This window comes from Poecilia latipinna, unplaced genomic scaffold (assembly GCF_001443285.1).
Source record: "Poecilia latipinna isolate Pla-1442-1.1 unplaced genomic scaffold, P_latipinna-1.0 Scaffold989, whole genome shotgun sequence".
Taxonomy (NCBI): Eukaryota; Metazoa; Chordata; class Actinopteri; order Cyprinodontiformes; family Poeciliidae; genus Poecilia; species Poecilia latipinna.
Genome location: NW_015113605.1, coordinates 129,706 through 143,520, shown reverse-complemented (window position 1 = coordinate 143,520; position 13,815 = coordinate 129,706). Strand labels below are relative to the sequence as shown.

The 13,815-nt window shown below is 39.0% G+C and overlaps 2 protein-coding genes across 5 annotated transcripts; both read right to left on the bottom strand.

Moving 5' to 3' along the window:
* Positions 1-1,166: 1,166 nt before the first annotated feature.
* On the bottom strand, positions 1,167-3,321 carry LOC106958470 (interferon-induced protein 44-like). Of its 2 annotated transcripts, XM_015050379.1 has the most exons (8): positions 3,160-3,321; positions 2,831-2,869; positions 2,722-2,755; positions 2,357-2,552; positions 2,121-2,279; positions 1,868-2,036; positions 1,659-1,759; positions 1,167-1,590 (listed from the first exon to the last, which is right to left on the bottom strand). In XM_015050379.1, exons 2-8 carry the CDS (start codon positions 2,865-2,867, stop codon positions 1,429-1,431), a joined length of 858 nt encoding a protein of 285 aa, XP_014905865.1. In that variant the 5' UTR covers positions 2,868-2,869; positions 3,160-3,321; the 3' UTR covers positions 1,167-1,428. The 2 variants fall into 2 exon arrangements, with proteins under 2 accessions (XP_014905865.1, XP_014905864.1); XM_015050378.1 differs by lacking the exon at positions 3,160-3,321 and having other exon boundaries at positions 2,831-3,143.
* A 366-nt stretch (positions 3,322-3,687) lies between these two features.
* LOC106958481 (claudin-20-like) lies at positions 3,688-13,784 on the bottom strand. Of its 3 annotated transcripts, none has more exons than XR_001427163.1 (3): positions 13,177-13,784; positions 12,444-12,526; positions 3,688-4,060 (listed from the first exon to the last, which is right to left on the bottom strand). XR_001427163.1 is itself a non-coding variant. In XM_015050393.1 (3 exons), exon 3 carries the CDS (start codon positions 7,944-7,946, stop codon positions 7,176-7,178), a length of 771 nt encoding a protein of 256 aa, XP_014905879.1. In that variant the 5' UTR covers positions 7,947-9,710; positions 12,444-12,526; positions 13,177-13,685; the 3' UTR covers positions 5,063-7,175. The 3 variants fall into 3 exon arrangements, 2 of the variants coding, with proteins under 2 accessions (XP_014905879.1, XP_014905880.1); XM_015050393.1 differs by lacking the exon at positions 3,688-4,060 and adding an exon at positions 5,063-9,710 and having other exon boundaries at positions 13,177-13,685; XM_015050394.1 differs by lacking the exon at positions 3,688-4,060 and adding an exon at positions 5,063-8,363 and having other exon boundaries at positions 13,177-13,685.
* Positions 13,785-13,815: the final 31 nt, after the last annotated feature.

Below are 13,815 nucleotides of genomic sequence, written 5' to 3'. Positions count from 1 at the left end.
TTGACATTTTACTGAATCGACTGGAGAGTTGGGTCGGACTCTCCGGTCCAGTGCTCAACTGGTTTGAACAGGGATTTCTTTGCATCAACAGGAAACATCTCATTGAAGTGAACAGAAGTCGCATGTGGGGAATCCCAAGGTTCAATCCAAGGACCCCTCCTATTTAATATCCATATGCTCCAATATGGATATGGATATTGTATGGCAAGACTAATTACCATAACTACGCGGCTGATAAGCAGCTCTACATTACGATGTCACCAGGTGACCTTTGACCCCATCCAATCACTGAATAGATGCTTAGAACAGATAAATATGTGGATGTGCCAAAACTTTCTCCACCTGAAAAGAAATAAAACTGAAGCTATTATCTTTGGACCTAAAGAGGATCGAACTAGAATCAATGCTCAGCTTCAGTTATTACAACCAGCGATCAGCCTGAAACCTGGGAGTAGTGATGACCTCTGACCTGAACCTTCAGAGCCACATTAAGACAGTCACAAAGTCGGCCTTCTATCACCTGAAGAACATCTCCAGGATTAGAGGACTGATGTCTCAGTGAGATCTAGAGAAACTCTTCCGGGTCCATGCATCCATGATTTTTTAAATTATTTTATTCTTTAATAAAGTTAAATGTTTTGGATCTTAGTGAATATTTTGATAAGAACGTCAGAAGAGGACGTGCTGGTTTCAGTCTCCTGGCGGCGTTCAGTTTGTCACCTAATGCCGAGACCAACTCAAAACCTTCCCGCGATCGACCAGCATAGACCAACATTATCTAACGTAGAAAAAAGCAGACTGGTCACTGTGCCCCTACTTTTCCTGAATTAAATATGAATCTTTGTAAAATACAAGGATCTACACATTATACAATACCACTGTATGATATAGCAGTTCTTACCCAACTTATAGGTTTTGCTGTTGTAAAAACTTACCTGCATGAGACGTAAATCGTATGAGTTTGGTGGCGTTTGCTTTGCTATACCAGCAGCATAAAACCAGAAATGATCCTCCTAATTATATTTCTCTGATCAGACAGCGAACCACTCTTTAAACTGAGACATTACCCAGAGTAACGCACTAGTTCAAAACACTTTTAATGCAAATATTTTACTATAATATGATAAAGTGCAAAGAAAGTGAAAAATTTCAAGAATTGAGGACTTTTGTTTTTATTTCCACAAAATTCTGTGAAATTTTCCAGAATCTGGTTGAAACCAAAACTATTTTTTAGAAAGTTTTTAGACTCATCCTTCACATGTTTATGTGCATAAATATTATGAAGGCTGCCGTCTTAATGAAACAACTTGTTACAGTTGTAGAGCATTGTAAGAAATTACAGCTTTATTTTACGTTCAAGAAAAAGTTTTGCATTGATGCTCAATATGAAGCCATTTTTAGAGCAATTCACAGACAAACGTTCAAGTTTTAATTGTTCTTCAGAGAGTCAGTGCCGATCTCAATGATCCGTTTCAGGGCGTTCAGAATCAGAGCGTCGACTTCATCGTTCACGTTCTTCTCTGAATCGTAGTTCTTAACAGGGAAGATGTGCTGCTCGGGGATCCCAACCTGGCGGCTAAAGTTCTGGACCTGCAGGTCAAAATCAGGTCAGAAATGACTGTGTGTGAAATAAATGAGTAATAATGATGATAGTGTACCCTGTCATATAGCAATTTGCTCCTGAAGACTTTCTTCATCTCTCTTTTAGTTTTGGAACAGGCTACATCAATTTTGGTGAAAATGGCCACTTGTTGGATTCCTACAGAAAAGCAGCAAAAAGCTAAATTTCATTTAACATGAAACCAAAACAATGGAGAGCAGTTTAAAGGTCGAGTCGTTTCTAGAGAATAAAACCTGTCTTGTGTACCCAGCTCTGCAGCGTCGTCTCTGATGTCCTGAAGCGTCTCCACATCTTCTCTCTGCAGAGGTTCAGAGCTGGCGTCGATGACGCAAACCAGGACGTGAACTTTGTCACTGGAATCCGGAGAACCATTGTAACGTTCATCACTTTTGGACAAACTGCATTCAGGATTGAACTAAAAAATTAAAAAATAAGCCATTGGTCAGAAAGATTTCAGTTTTTATTTCTTTAAATCTGAAAGCTGCAGCAGAAATGTTACCGCGTAACCATCTCTGATGTTTCCCTTCATCGCCTTTTTCACGTCTTTCACATGAGCTCTTCTGGTTCTCCTGCTGTCGCTTCTCAGGCTCATCATGTCATTTAACACAAAAGGGTAAAAATGATCCTCATTTCCTTTAGGAATCTTGTAGCTCGTGTACTAGAACCACAAGAACATGATTGCAAGGTAAACATTCAGCTTTTAATTAAAATGAAGACACCTCGCTTTCTTTGTACCTGTTTAGTGAATCCGTCTTCAGCTGGATTATTAACAGGAGCGATGGTGGTCACTCTGCCCTGCAGGACGCTGCTGACAGAGTTAATGAAGCTGGATTTTCCAGCTCCAGCCGGTCCATGAAGAAGAATCCTGAGCTGCTGATCTTCAGTCTGAAGTCTGAAGTTGTTCACAAACTGCAGGTCAGACTGTTTGTCTCTGCTCAGATAAAACAAAACGGTATTTACTGGCCTCAATGTGGGATTTAGTGACATCTGCTGGTGAAAAAGTATAACGAAATTAGTTTTACCTCCCTAATAAGCCATTAAAACACTAAAAATTATAACAAAAAAAGCTTTAAGGTGCTGATGTTGGTAAAAACTCTCACCCCCAGTTCATTTCCCGCCATGGTTTAGGGAGATCTACACAGGAAAAGAATCACAAAGCACTGAATAACTTTCCATATATTATAAATCTTTGCTTTACTGGAAACTCACATGAGCGCCGAGTTGGTCTGGAAGGTGAAGATCCCATAACTTCAACATAAAGCAGATGTTTCAGCACATTTGTACAGAAATCTATTTCCAAACATTTCTGTTTTCGATCAGAAATGGCCGAATGGGTCAGAGGTTAAAGCAAACAGGACAGAAACAACCAACAGTGAAACTACAGGTAATTTAATCGACTTTGTGATTAAAAATAGTTTGAAACTGAGAAACTCGTCAAAAATACTTAAAATAGATTTTCAAAATGATTATTATGTTTGCATTCTTTAAGTCCTGTTAAAGTTTTTAAAAGCTCAACGTAAAGGAAGGAAGTGTCTTACCTGCTGCTGCAGCTTGAGGAACAGAAACTTACCAGTCAGAAAAACAGGAAGTTTAACTCATCATCTTCCTTGGTTTCAGTTTTCAGACGAACGTAACAAAGCGAGGCATCTTCTGTCTGGTGAGCTTCTTTCTCTGTTGTCCAAAACCACCAGATGCTCCAAACGCCTCATTAAAAACCTCATCTACTAATGCATGAAATGTAAAATCTCAGCAGAACCTGAGTTACTCTGATCTGAAACAAAATGACATTAAAATGTCACACTTTCATGTTTCAGATCAAAGACAACCATCTGATTTTGTGAATCTAATTTCACTGTGGAGGAAGTTTGACTCGCTTTACTTTGAGAATCGTTTCACTTCAGTCATTCTGGAAAGTTTTCATGCATGTTAACATTTTTTTTACTTCAGAATTATAAGTTCAGGATATTTTTTAACCAAAATGTAATTTAAAGCAACTTAAATGTTTTGCACCAGAAAGTTTGGCTACATACAAAAGACATGAACTGAATGAGACGGACAAATAATTTAAGTTTTAAAATTCTGGCTTGTATTTTTTTAAATTGTAACAAAATAAAATTATCTCAATGTAAAAGCATCACTTTGATGGCAACAATTTCTCAGTAACAACCTTTTTTGTTTTCATGTTTGCACAGTTATAAATACACAAATCAGGTTTCACTTCAAAATCAATTTTACATGAAATCAGCTGATAATCTGATTTAATGTACTTTAATTTGAAGGATTATTCCAAATAATGATTATGTGTGGATGTGCAGCTTCCAGCTGAATGCATTTAGTTTCCACTGCAGTCTGCCTACCATCCTCTGCCTCTGAAGTCGACCGGTTCGTCTGACGGATTGGCTGCCATCAATAACCGATCGATCAACACAAAAACCTGACCTGTCAACCAAAGAGTCATAAAACACAATAAATGGTCTAATATTTAGATTTCCAAGAGAACAGATTTGAATCCTTGCAAACACTTTTCTGCACCAGAACAGAAATGTACAAACTTCTGGCACCTGACGGGTTCTTCAGGTATTTACAGATAAGCTACGGAACCAAATATTATTTATATTTATTTAAATTTTAGCAAATTGGGCTCTGTGTGCATGAAAATGCTGAATCAGGTGTTTTGACAATTTTAAACCCAACTTTTTCCGCCTAAGAAGGAATTTGATCTCCAATGAAATATTGAGCTTCTACTGATAGTTTATTTTAAGGCATCAAACTTAATTTGGCTCTTCGGGGTAAAAAGATAAAATATCTAATCTGTAGAGACATTTGATCGTAGCTCAAATCTGCAGCTAATTAAATATTAGAGGAAGCGCTCAGAGATTTCAAACAGCTTTTAATTTGGCTTTGGGGGCTGGGAGAATCGGCGCCTCCTGAGCTAATTAAATGTTTTAAACCTCGGCTCATTAAAGTTGTTCGTCCATCAAAAGAGGAGAAATGTGAATCCTGCAGCAGCTGCAGAGGCTCAGAAACCGTTCTGTTGATGCAGAGTTGGATTTCTTCCACCGCTTGTGTCCAGTTTTCCACATCTACTGATGGTGAAATGTGAAATGCTCTGCAGTGCTGACGACTGTTTTCTGCTCTGCAGATCTGAAGCATTTCCCGGGAGGCAGAGTGGGCGATCAGTTCAGAGTGACTGACGGCTCAGTCAGGCTGACGGCGCCCACTGAGTGTGTGTGACACTGTGGGGGCTCCGGGTCCATTGTGTCCTCCTGGTGCGGCTGCAGCTGGGAGGCGGAGGGGAAATGTGCAACCAACCGAGGTGAGGAGATAATGGGAAAGCAAAGAGCATCATTACCTCCCTCCTCCCCCATTTAACCGAGAGGAAAAGATGAAGTGGATGTCCGCTTGACGTTCTGGAAAATAATTCACAACACTGCAGAATCTAAGAAGCTCAACATATTTTATTGCTTCTCATACAAGAGTGTTCAGCTGAAGCAGAAAGTGAAGGATTTCTAGAAATTATTGATGAGATCAGAGCAAACCCAAAGCAGACATGGTGAAGGCAGCAGCGTTCAATAAAAATTCAGCACACATTCAGAAGCTGTGATTTTCTCAGCAGTCATTAAAACAGAAAAGAGGCTATCAAAGCAATTTTCCAGATAATCTCCTGGAAGGTTCCTCAGCAATCTGCAAACACAGGCTGCCTGTCCAAGGCAGGTGTTGGTTTGTTAAAGTCACCTTTTCACAAATTAATAAAGAAAAATCTGCATCTAATTGCTTAGTGAACATTTTTACAATGATGTGGATTTTCTCACCCAGTCGCTGGTCAAGGTGAGAAAAAACAAACAAACCGAGACGTTCCAGTTAAACTGCACATTGTTTCCAATGAACTTCAAGTATCAACTGCAGAATTTAGAAACAGAACAGAAAAAACGAACAGCGACAAATAAAAGATGAACTAAAAAAAGATCTGAAAGGCTGCTAGCCTAGCACTGCTAGCATCATGTATTTTGATGCCATTATCGCCACCTAGTGGGGTTTTCAAAATAATCTACATTTTAATATAATCAACTGTAACAAATTAATTATTCAAAATCTGGAGAAACTGATGTTTTCTCTCTGGCAACCTGTCAAGGATGTTTGTCATGTTTTCATTACTATGAAAACCGCTAACTAAGTTAGCTACGCTAAACACTATGCTAAGTCACTAGACCAACATGATGTTTAGCAGATACTGATGCGGTAACTTTAAATTATATTTGCTCTTTAATTTTGACCATTACCATACTCTGCCAGTAGGTGGCGATCATGTTTTTTAATTGTTGCTGTGGGGGAAACAAGTTTGTGTCCTTTAAAGCTGATCATATACATTCATTTGAACTAAAGTAACAAGTTGGGATAAAGTTTTTTGGGGTTACACTACGAAGATTAAACAAATTACCAGAATAAAGTCATAATATTATAACTTTATTCTGGTAATTTTGACTTTATTCTCAAATTACACCTTTATTCTTGCATTATTTTGACATTATTTCCATAATATTATGACTTTATTCTCGTACAAGTTTATCCTTATAATACAATTACTTTACCCTTGTTATTTTATTTTAAGTTGCTTCTTAGATTATCCTTGGTACAAATCTGGACACATTTTTAAAAACCCCAATTGTGATTTTTTTTTGCTAAAACAATAATTGTGGGAACATCAGACTGCTAATCAGTACATTTACTTAATGTCCCTGCAGTTTTACTCAGTTTCCACAGAATGTGCAATAATAAAAATAAATTTAACGGAAATTGAACCCAGAAAAAATCTGATAATAGGGAAAATATTTTACTTCATTTACTGTGATCCACTGGATGGAGTTTTTGTGCAGAGATGAAACATGCATGATGCTCCTGTACATTTTTAATTTTGTTCTGTCCGTATTTTTTTCCTCAGCAGATAAAAATGGAAAAATAAGCTTTAGGTTTGCTTTCCTAACTTTCCAGTTTTCATCTGCAGCTGTTCTCAGGATTTTTTTGTTATTCACTCTGCAGGTAATAAAGGAAACAAAGTAATTCAGTTTAGATCTAGAATGAAACTTTTTTTTTCATGCACTGCAAGAAAAACAGCATAAAAATAAAAGAGCGTTGAGTGTAATGTTGCATTGGGGCCCCGTCCCCAGAAATGGTGGTTGCAGCCCTGTTGGAGCATCAGTTTTATCTGAAGGCAGAAAACTGGCTGGTTTAAATGGCTTTTTGGTTTCAGTTTGAGCTGAAACGTTTTTTTGTCTTCAGGTTTTTGGTTTCAGTGACGCTGCAGCCGTCGGGTTTTAAAGGTTTTCAGCCTTTTGTGTCTCTGAGGTTTTTTTTTTTTTCCTTTAGAGTCCTGCTCTGCTTCTGACGCATTCAGCTGAATCTACAATCTGTCATTTACAACATTTAGTAATTATCCCCTCCACACACACACGCACACACACACACACACACACACACACACACACACACACACACACACACACACACCTCCCCCAGTTCAGACGCCTGAACGCCACATTTCCCCTCCGTCTGAGCATCAGACGTACTCCTGCAGGCTGTAGTTGTCCTTCAGGTCTTTCTGTGGGAGTTTCTGCCGGTCCAGAACCGTTTTCTCCTGCCTCACCTCATCCGTCTGCAGCCGCACGCTTTTCTTCTTCTTCTGTTTGGGTTCCACTTTCGGCTCCTGCCTCCTTTCCAGCCTGATCGAGTCAGAGTTTGAGACGCTGTCCGGTCCGGCGGACCTGCTTCCCGGACAGGACAGACAGAAGATGACTCCTCCGGCCAGCAGGAACCCGGCGGCGATGAAGGTGACGCAGAGCGCGCCGCCGGGCTGGTACTTGCTGCTGTCCGGCAGGTCGGTGGTCAGGAAGGCAGTGATGACCTCGTTGGTGAAGAGCGCCGCCGGAACCAGGCAGAGCAGGCTGGCCAGGACGAAGCAGCCGCCTGCCGCCATCGCCGTGTGGCCCTTCGCCCGCTGGCTGCCGCCCCACTGGGTGCATTTGAGCCCCAGAGAGCCGAGGCAGAGCCCAAACGCCGCCACCATGCAGCACAGAACCATGCCGGCCCGCATCATCTGCAGCGACGGCGGCAGCGACAGCACCGAGTCCTTCATGGTGCAGCTGAAGACGCCGGAGCTGTACCACACGCAGTCCGCCCACAGACCCTGCATCTGAGAGATGGGGGTCATGATGCTGCTCCACGCATTCACGCTCACCTTCCAGTTGGGCAGCAGCGTCGCCACGGTGGCGCCCAGGACGCCCAGCAGCGCCAGGGCGAACGCCAGGATCTGAACGGCGGCGGACAGCATGTTTTACCCCCCCCGGACACGGGGCAGATAATTCCTCCAGTGGGAGGAGAGACGTGAGCGTGGAGCGTGACGGACGCAGCTGAGGCTGGAAATCTGGACGCGCCGGCTCAATGGCTCAATTGGTGATCATTGACTCTTAATTAAGTGTTCTTAAAGCGGCGGCGTCCCTCGCCGCTCCGCCGGACTGAAGCGATGCTGATGCAGCCAAACATCTGGAGGAAGTTGAGCAGAGACGAACGTCCAGCGGTGAGCGAGAGCGCAGCGTGTGTGGGCTCACTACCCCTCCGCCTGCCGTCTCCTTGGAAACCGGACAGCTTCAGCCCATCCTGCAGAAGAACCAGCAGAAGAACCCGGTCCTGCTCTCCAGCCTGAAGGTCAGCGCCGCCTCTCGCCGCTTCTGGGTCGCCTCCTGCAAACCTGGGTGAAGATAAGAGCCGCCGCTGATGGCATCAGATCGTTCGGGCTTCCAGAAGCGTCTTCGTCTGGTTTTGGTGATAAAGCAGAGAATCAAGGTGAAGAACCGCTGCAACGCGCTGATAAGGGTCCGCGGACCCGCCCGTCCGCCCGCCCACCGGCGCGGCCCGGCAGCCTGTTATTACCATAATCCTGCACACACAGCCTGCAAACTGTAAACACACATTTTCCAGCCGGCTTCTCTGGGAGAGAAGAAGTTTAAAGAGTCCGCAGGCGTCGGTTCTGGCTAATTGATGTTGTTGCGTTCGGGTTGAAAACTCCCAACAAAGAGGAAACAGAACCCAGACGTTTTGGTTCCCACCGCAGAGGCAGAGCTGACGTCTGTGATTGAATGCGGCCGCGTTTCACATTCTGCTGCAGCAGTTTGGGTTCGTTGTCCTTTCACAATAAGACGCGTGGATCTGCAGCAGCAGCAGCGACGACGCAGACACCCGACCGGATCCGTTTCACCTGATCCGGACGGGATCGACGGGGCGGAGAAACTACAAACATGGACTTCTGGTAAAATAATCCAATAAATTTAAACAGAAAAAAACTAAATACTAATTCAAGTTCTGTTTAATGATCAGATAATTGATCAATTTAATAAAAATATGGACTTTTTTCTATTACAATTTGCACCAAAATAAAGTTTTACTGCAGACACCCATTAAATATATTTAAATCTTTTTCATTATTTTAATTCTAGGAATAATTTTTTATTTTTTTCCTCACCGTTTTATATAAACAGACTGAAAGGCAGATTTCAGGTCCATTTATCAGAAATACAAACATTTTCATAGAGTTAATAGTTTTGTTAACAGAAAATACCAACATTTTCTGATTTACTGATAAAATAATTGTTTTATTAAATGATCTGATAATAAAAACCTAATGCTTTTGTATTATTTGCTCTAATAAATCAGACATATGTCACAAAGCCGATAAAATTAGTTTTTTCACGGTTCATCCTTATAGAAGCTTTGCATATTTTTTATTTAATTCATACTGTGCATTTTATATGTTTATCTTTTTAATTTAATTGCTTGTTTTAATATTTTAGTGCATTTATGTGTCTATAGTTTTAAGTTTATATTTATGGTCATTAATTTATTCCTGAGCCGTCAGAATGAGTGATTCGGCGCCGCGGGCCGCTCCGCGCCGCGCCGCCGTGTGGAAGCAGCAGTTTGATGCTGGTTCCACATCCTGAACAGAATGTTTTAACCTCCGCCTGCTTCGTGTCGCTCGGCGAGGCGCCGCTCCATTACAGCAGCTCTCTGGAGGTTTGAGCGGCGCCTGCAGGCCTTCGCTCTGCAGAAAACACACAGAGGACAAACTCTCATTTTCTCCATCACTCCCTCTTTCATCCCTCGTTCAGTTTATTTCAGAGCAGAAAAACTGCAGTTTGAAGCTGATCGACTTTATTGGTTTAATTTTTCAGTTCGTTTGGAAAAAACATTTAATAGAACTGATTTTTTTACAGGTGAAACTCAGGCCTGATAAGGAGCCATTATGAAGGACTTTTAATGTTTTCATCATTTTTTTCTTTGTTTCCTTACATATAATTTAAATTTTTGTTTTCAGTGTTTTTTTCTTATATTAATGTGAATTGTTGGTTTATTTCTTATTTTCTGTATTTTACCAATTGGTTTATTTGTTTCTAACCTATATTCAGTTGTTCCTGTAAATGTTTTACTTTATTGACTGCCAAGGGAAAATTGCTATTTTGTTGACAAGCTACTCAAAAACAAAGTATTCCATTTATAGAAGATATAAATATAACTGTAAGTAGTACTAAAATTATAAGAATATAAACAAATCAGTGTAAAATTAGAAATAATTTAAAAATGACCTAAGAATTAATGCAATTAACATACATGTAAATTTATGATTTAGTATCAGTTACTTAGCATTTTGTTTTAATTATTCATTGTTTTAGTCTTTATTTTAAGCAATGATTTTTTTCCATATGCTGTTTTCTGTAGATCTGATCATAAGTGTGCTGATTGTTTTACATATAAAAATAGATTCTGTATTTTAAAATATTTATTTTCTTGTTTTTTATGCAAAAACATTTTGTGTTAATATTTAAAATGACAATTATTTTTTATCTGTTATTTAATTCCTTCTGTAATAATTTCATTGTCTGATTTTAATTCTTGCACTAATGTTTATTACCTTTTTAATATAATACAAATATTTTCAATATATTTTTTGGACAATGATTATTTGGTCCTGTGTCTCTTTAGTTTTCAGACATTTTTATTTTATTTTAAATTAGTTTTACTGAAAGCTTTTGCAGTTTTTGAAATATTTTTAGGAAAAATAGTGCTCACAATAATTCAGATTTCTGTTTTTTTTTAACAGATTGTTTTACTTGGTTTGTTTTTATTCAAATTTTAAATTTGTTTTAGTGCAATTAATAAATATCTACTTTGTGTTCACATCTAAAGATTTTTTATCCGTTTTGCTTTGAAATCATCACAGAATCACCTGAAAATTCTGAGTTTTGAAAAAATGAGTTTTGAAAAAAACTTCAATAAAAAAGTTGAAATAAATTATTAACTTTGACATTTTTAAAATAAAATCAATCAGAACCTAAAATATGCCAGATTTTTCCTTAAACCGACGTCCTCACACAGGACAGCGGCTGTGAGTCCTGGGTCTGAAATCCATTATGACTGAAATTAGCTTCGGATTAAAGGCGACAGTTTGACCTCTGACCCATGTAATTATGGTCTGGAGAAGAATCAAACCATCTGGAAGAAAGAAAACCCCCCGGAGGCTTCAATAGACATCAGTTAACAGCCAGACAGGGATGTAAATGAAAGCCTTATCTGAGCCGTACACACACACACACACACACACACACACACACACACACACACACACACACACACACACACACACACACACACACACACACTGGGCTTCCTACGCTGAGTGGTTTGGATATAAATCTGGAAATGTAGCACCAAATAAGCTAAAAAGGGTTTCTAGATGAATATATTAAAGATTGTTTGATTTTTTTCAATGTTTTAAGTAATTTCTGTGTTTTGTCTATTCAGTAAATTAAAGAATACATCCAGATGAAGCTCGTTTTTCAAATTAAAAGCACCTTTAGAAAACAACAAGCTCTAAGCAAGAGAATTAAATGATTCAATTAGCTCTTCATTATCCAATCAAGTTTAGAAAAGTTCTGTTAACGAGACAATTTATTTGATCAATGGGTTTGGAGGATACCCCTGTTCTAAGGCATAATAATCTCAGGCTAAAGTAAGAAAACAACTTAGATCTGGACTTTAGTTTAATTTTGATTAATTTATTACATAGATTTTAACGCATAAAAAAATGTTACCCCATAAATTAAAAAAAATAAAATCAAAACAGACAAAAATCTCAAGCTGGAACCTTTGTGTTCATACGTTTCCAGTACGCAGATAAGCCTGACGCACAAGCAACATCTGCTAACAACAATGGATGACAAAGCTGCTTCTCTGGGGTTAATTCTTCCTTCAAAAGATGATCTGATTTGACACTGGAAAGACTATTGTTGTGTTCAAGTTGTGCTAAAAGTAGTTAGCCTACCAGTAAAGCTATTAGAACCTAAAATGGCATCTCTATGCCAAAAACGTAGCAGCACAGACATCCTGAATGCTAATGTCAGGATCCACAGTTCACATTTCTAAAGATCTCTTAGGTAGAAAAACCCTTTGCACCAATCTGATGGTTGAATAAACTGGGTAACAATTTAAAAATCAATAAATATGTTTGTTGTTTTGCTCATATATCTGGTTAATCAATAATTTAGCAGCAAAATGGGTTTTTGAGTTGAAAAGGTTTATTTTGTTGATACATGGATTTTGATTCAGTTAACTGAGATTAATCACAGACTCCACAATTAATGCAATGAAAAATTTTAATGGAGTTCCACCACTAATAAATAGAAAAATATAAAAGTTGGACTGAGTCAAAACTTCATGTTAGCACCTTTCAACAGCAATAAGGTTTGTAATTCACTCTGCAATTAACTGATTTACTCACCTTAACACCATGTTGAGTGTAAACCTCCTGGAACTGGAGAAAAATCAGCTGAAGCCTCCAAATCCACCAGAACTCTGTAGATCCTGTAACATGCAAGTCAGTTAGAGGATTTTCCCCAACAGCTGCTTATGTTGCATTCAGGTACATCTGGGACATGACAGGATGTCTTAATATCAACCAACTCCAAAATTATTTAAACATATTCTATTCTCAAATATGGGGAATTTAAAAAAACTAAAAGGTTTGACCTTTGCAACTACGTCATTCGTTACGTGGAGGCATAATATAATGACGGAAGTCGAAGTTCTGTCGGTTTAGCATACCTCGTCAGAACAGCATAAGGTTCTAAAGCAGTATAATCATTACTTCAGCATCGACTACACGTTTTATGCGTTAATTACACAACAAAACACACAAACTCTGGTAGACTGCCTTGATAAAATAGACTAATAGACTTAAGGTATGCTATTCCGACAGGGTAGCCCAAGCCGACAGAATACGTTCTTCAGTGTTTATTAATTTGATCAAATCCCAGATTTTGCCTAAATTCACGCCACATGAACCACTTGTCATAAACGGATTCTCTACTAAAAGTGTAGATGCTAACCAATTAGGCTACATGATCTCATTAAGACATTCTGTCCATGGTCGTTAATGATTAGACAGATTCATAATGAAATATTTGATTGCATCTCACTAAACTTAATTAAAAAGTGAACGTTAATCATCTTACCTTGTAAAAAGGTTTTGCTGCAAATCCGCGACTACAATCAACAGCTGCTATCGTCGCCATCTTCTTTCCTCGCCAAAGGTTTAAGACAACATTACGCTAGGTTTGCATCCTTCTCTTTTTGTGGCGTCAACCGCGCAGCACTCGATGATGATTTTTACAGTGAAATCAACGAAATAAAACCGATATCAGATAAGCAACTGTGTGTTATGTGACAAGGTTTACAGGAGCGAACAGCATCTGGGTGAAGTCATGGCCGAGTGGGCTGGGCTGATGTAATGTGCAAAAAACGTCAATATGGCGTCCATTGTGGGTAACACATTTTTGCATTTCTACAAAAAATGTATATTAAATATGAAGTAACAGACCACGAATAGCTTTAGAAATAAGAATGTTTTGATCATCTAATGCTAGGATACAATACAACAAAGAATATTAAACCAAACGGTGTCAAGAAGAAAAAAGCAGCCAATATTTTACTTTATCCGAAATATAAGCATGTCTTTATGTCAAACACCTGGTGGGGTGTCCAACAATGGAAAATGGGAGATCAAAGTTTCAATCGATTGAAAAGAAAAAGAAAAAAAATATTAAGAGAAATAACATGATTGCAGAAAAATCTTTGGCAAGTTTGTTTTCTCT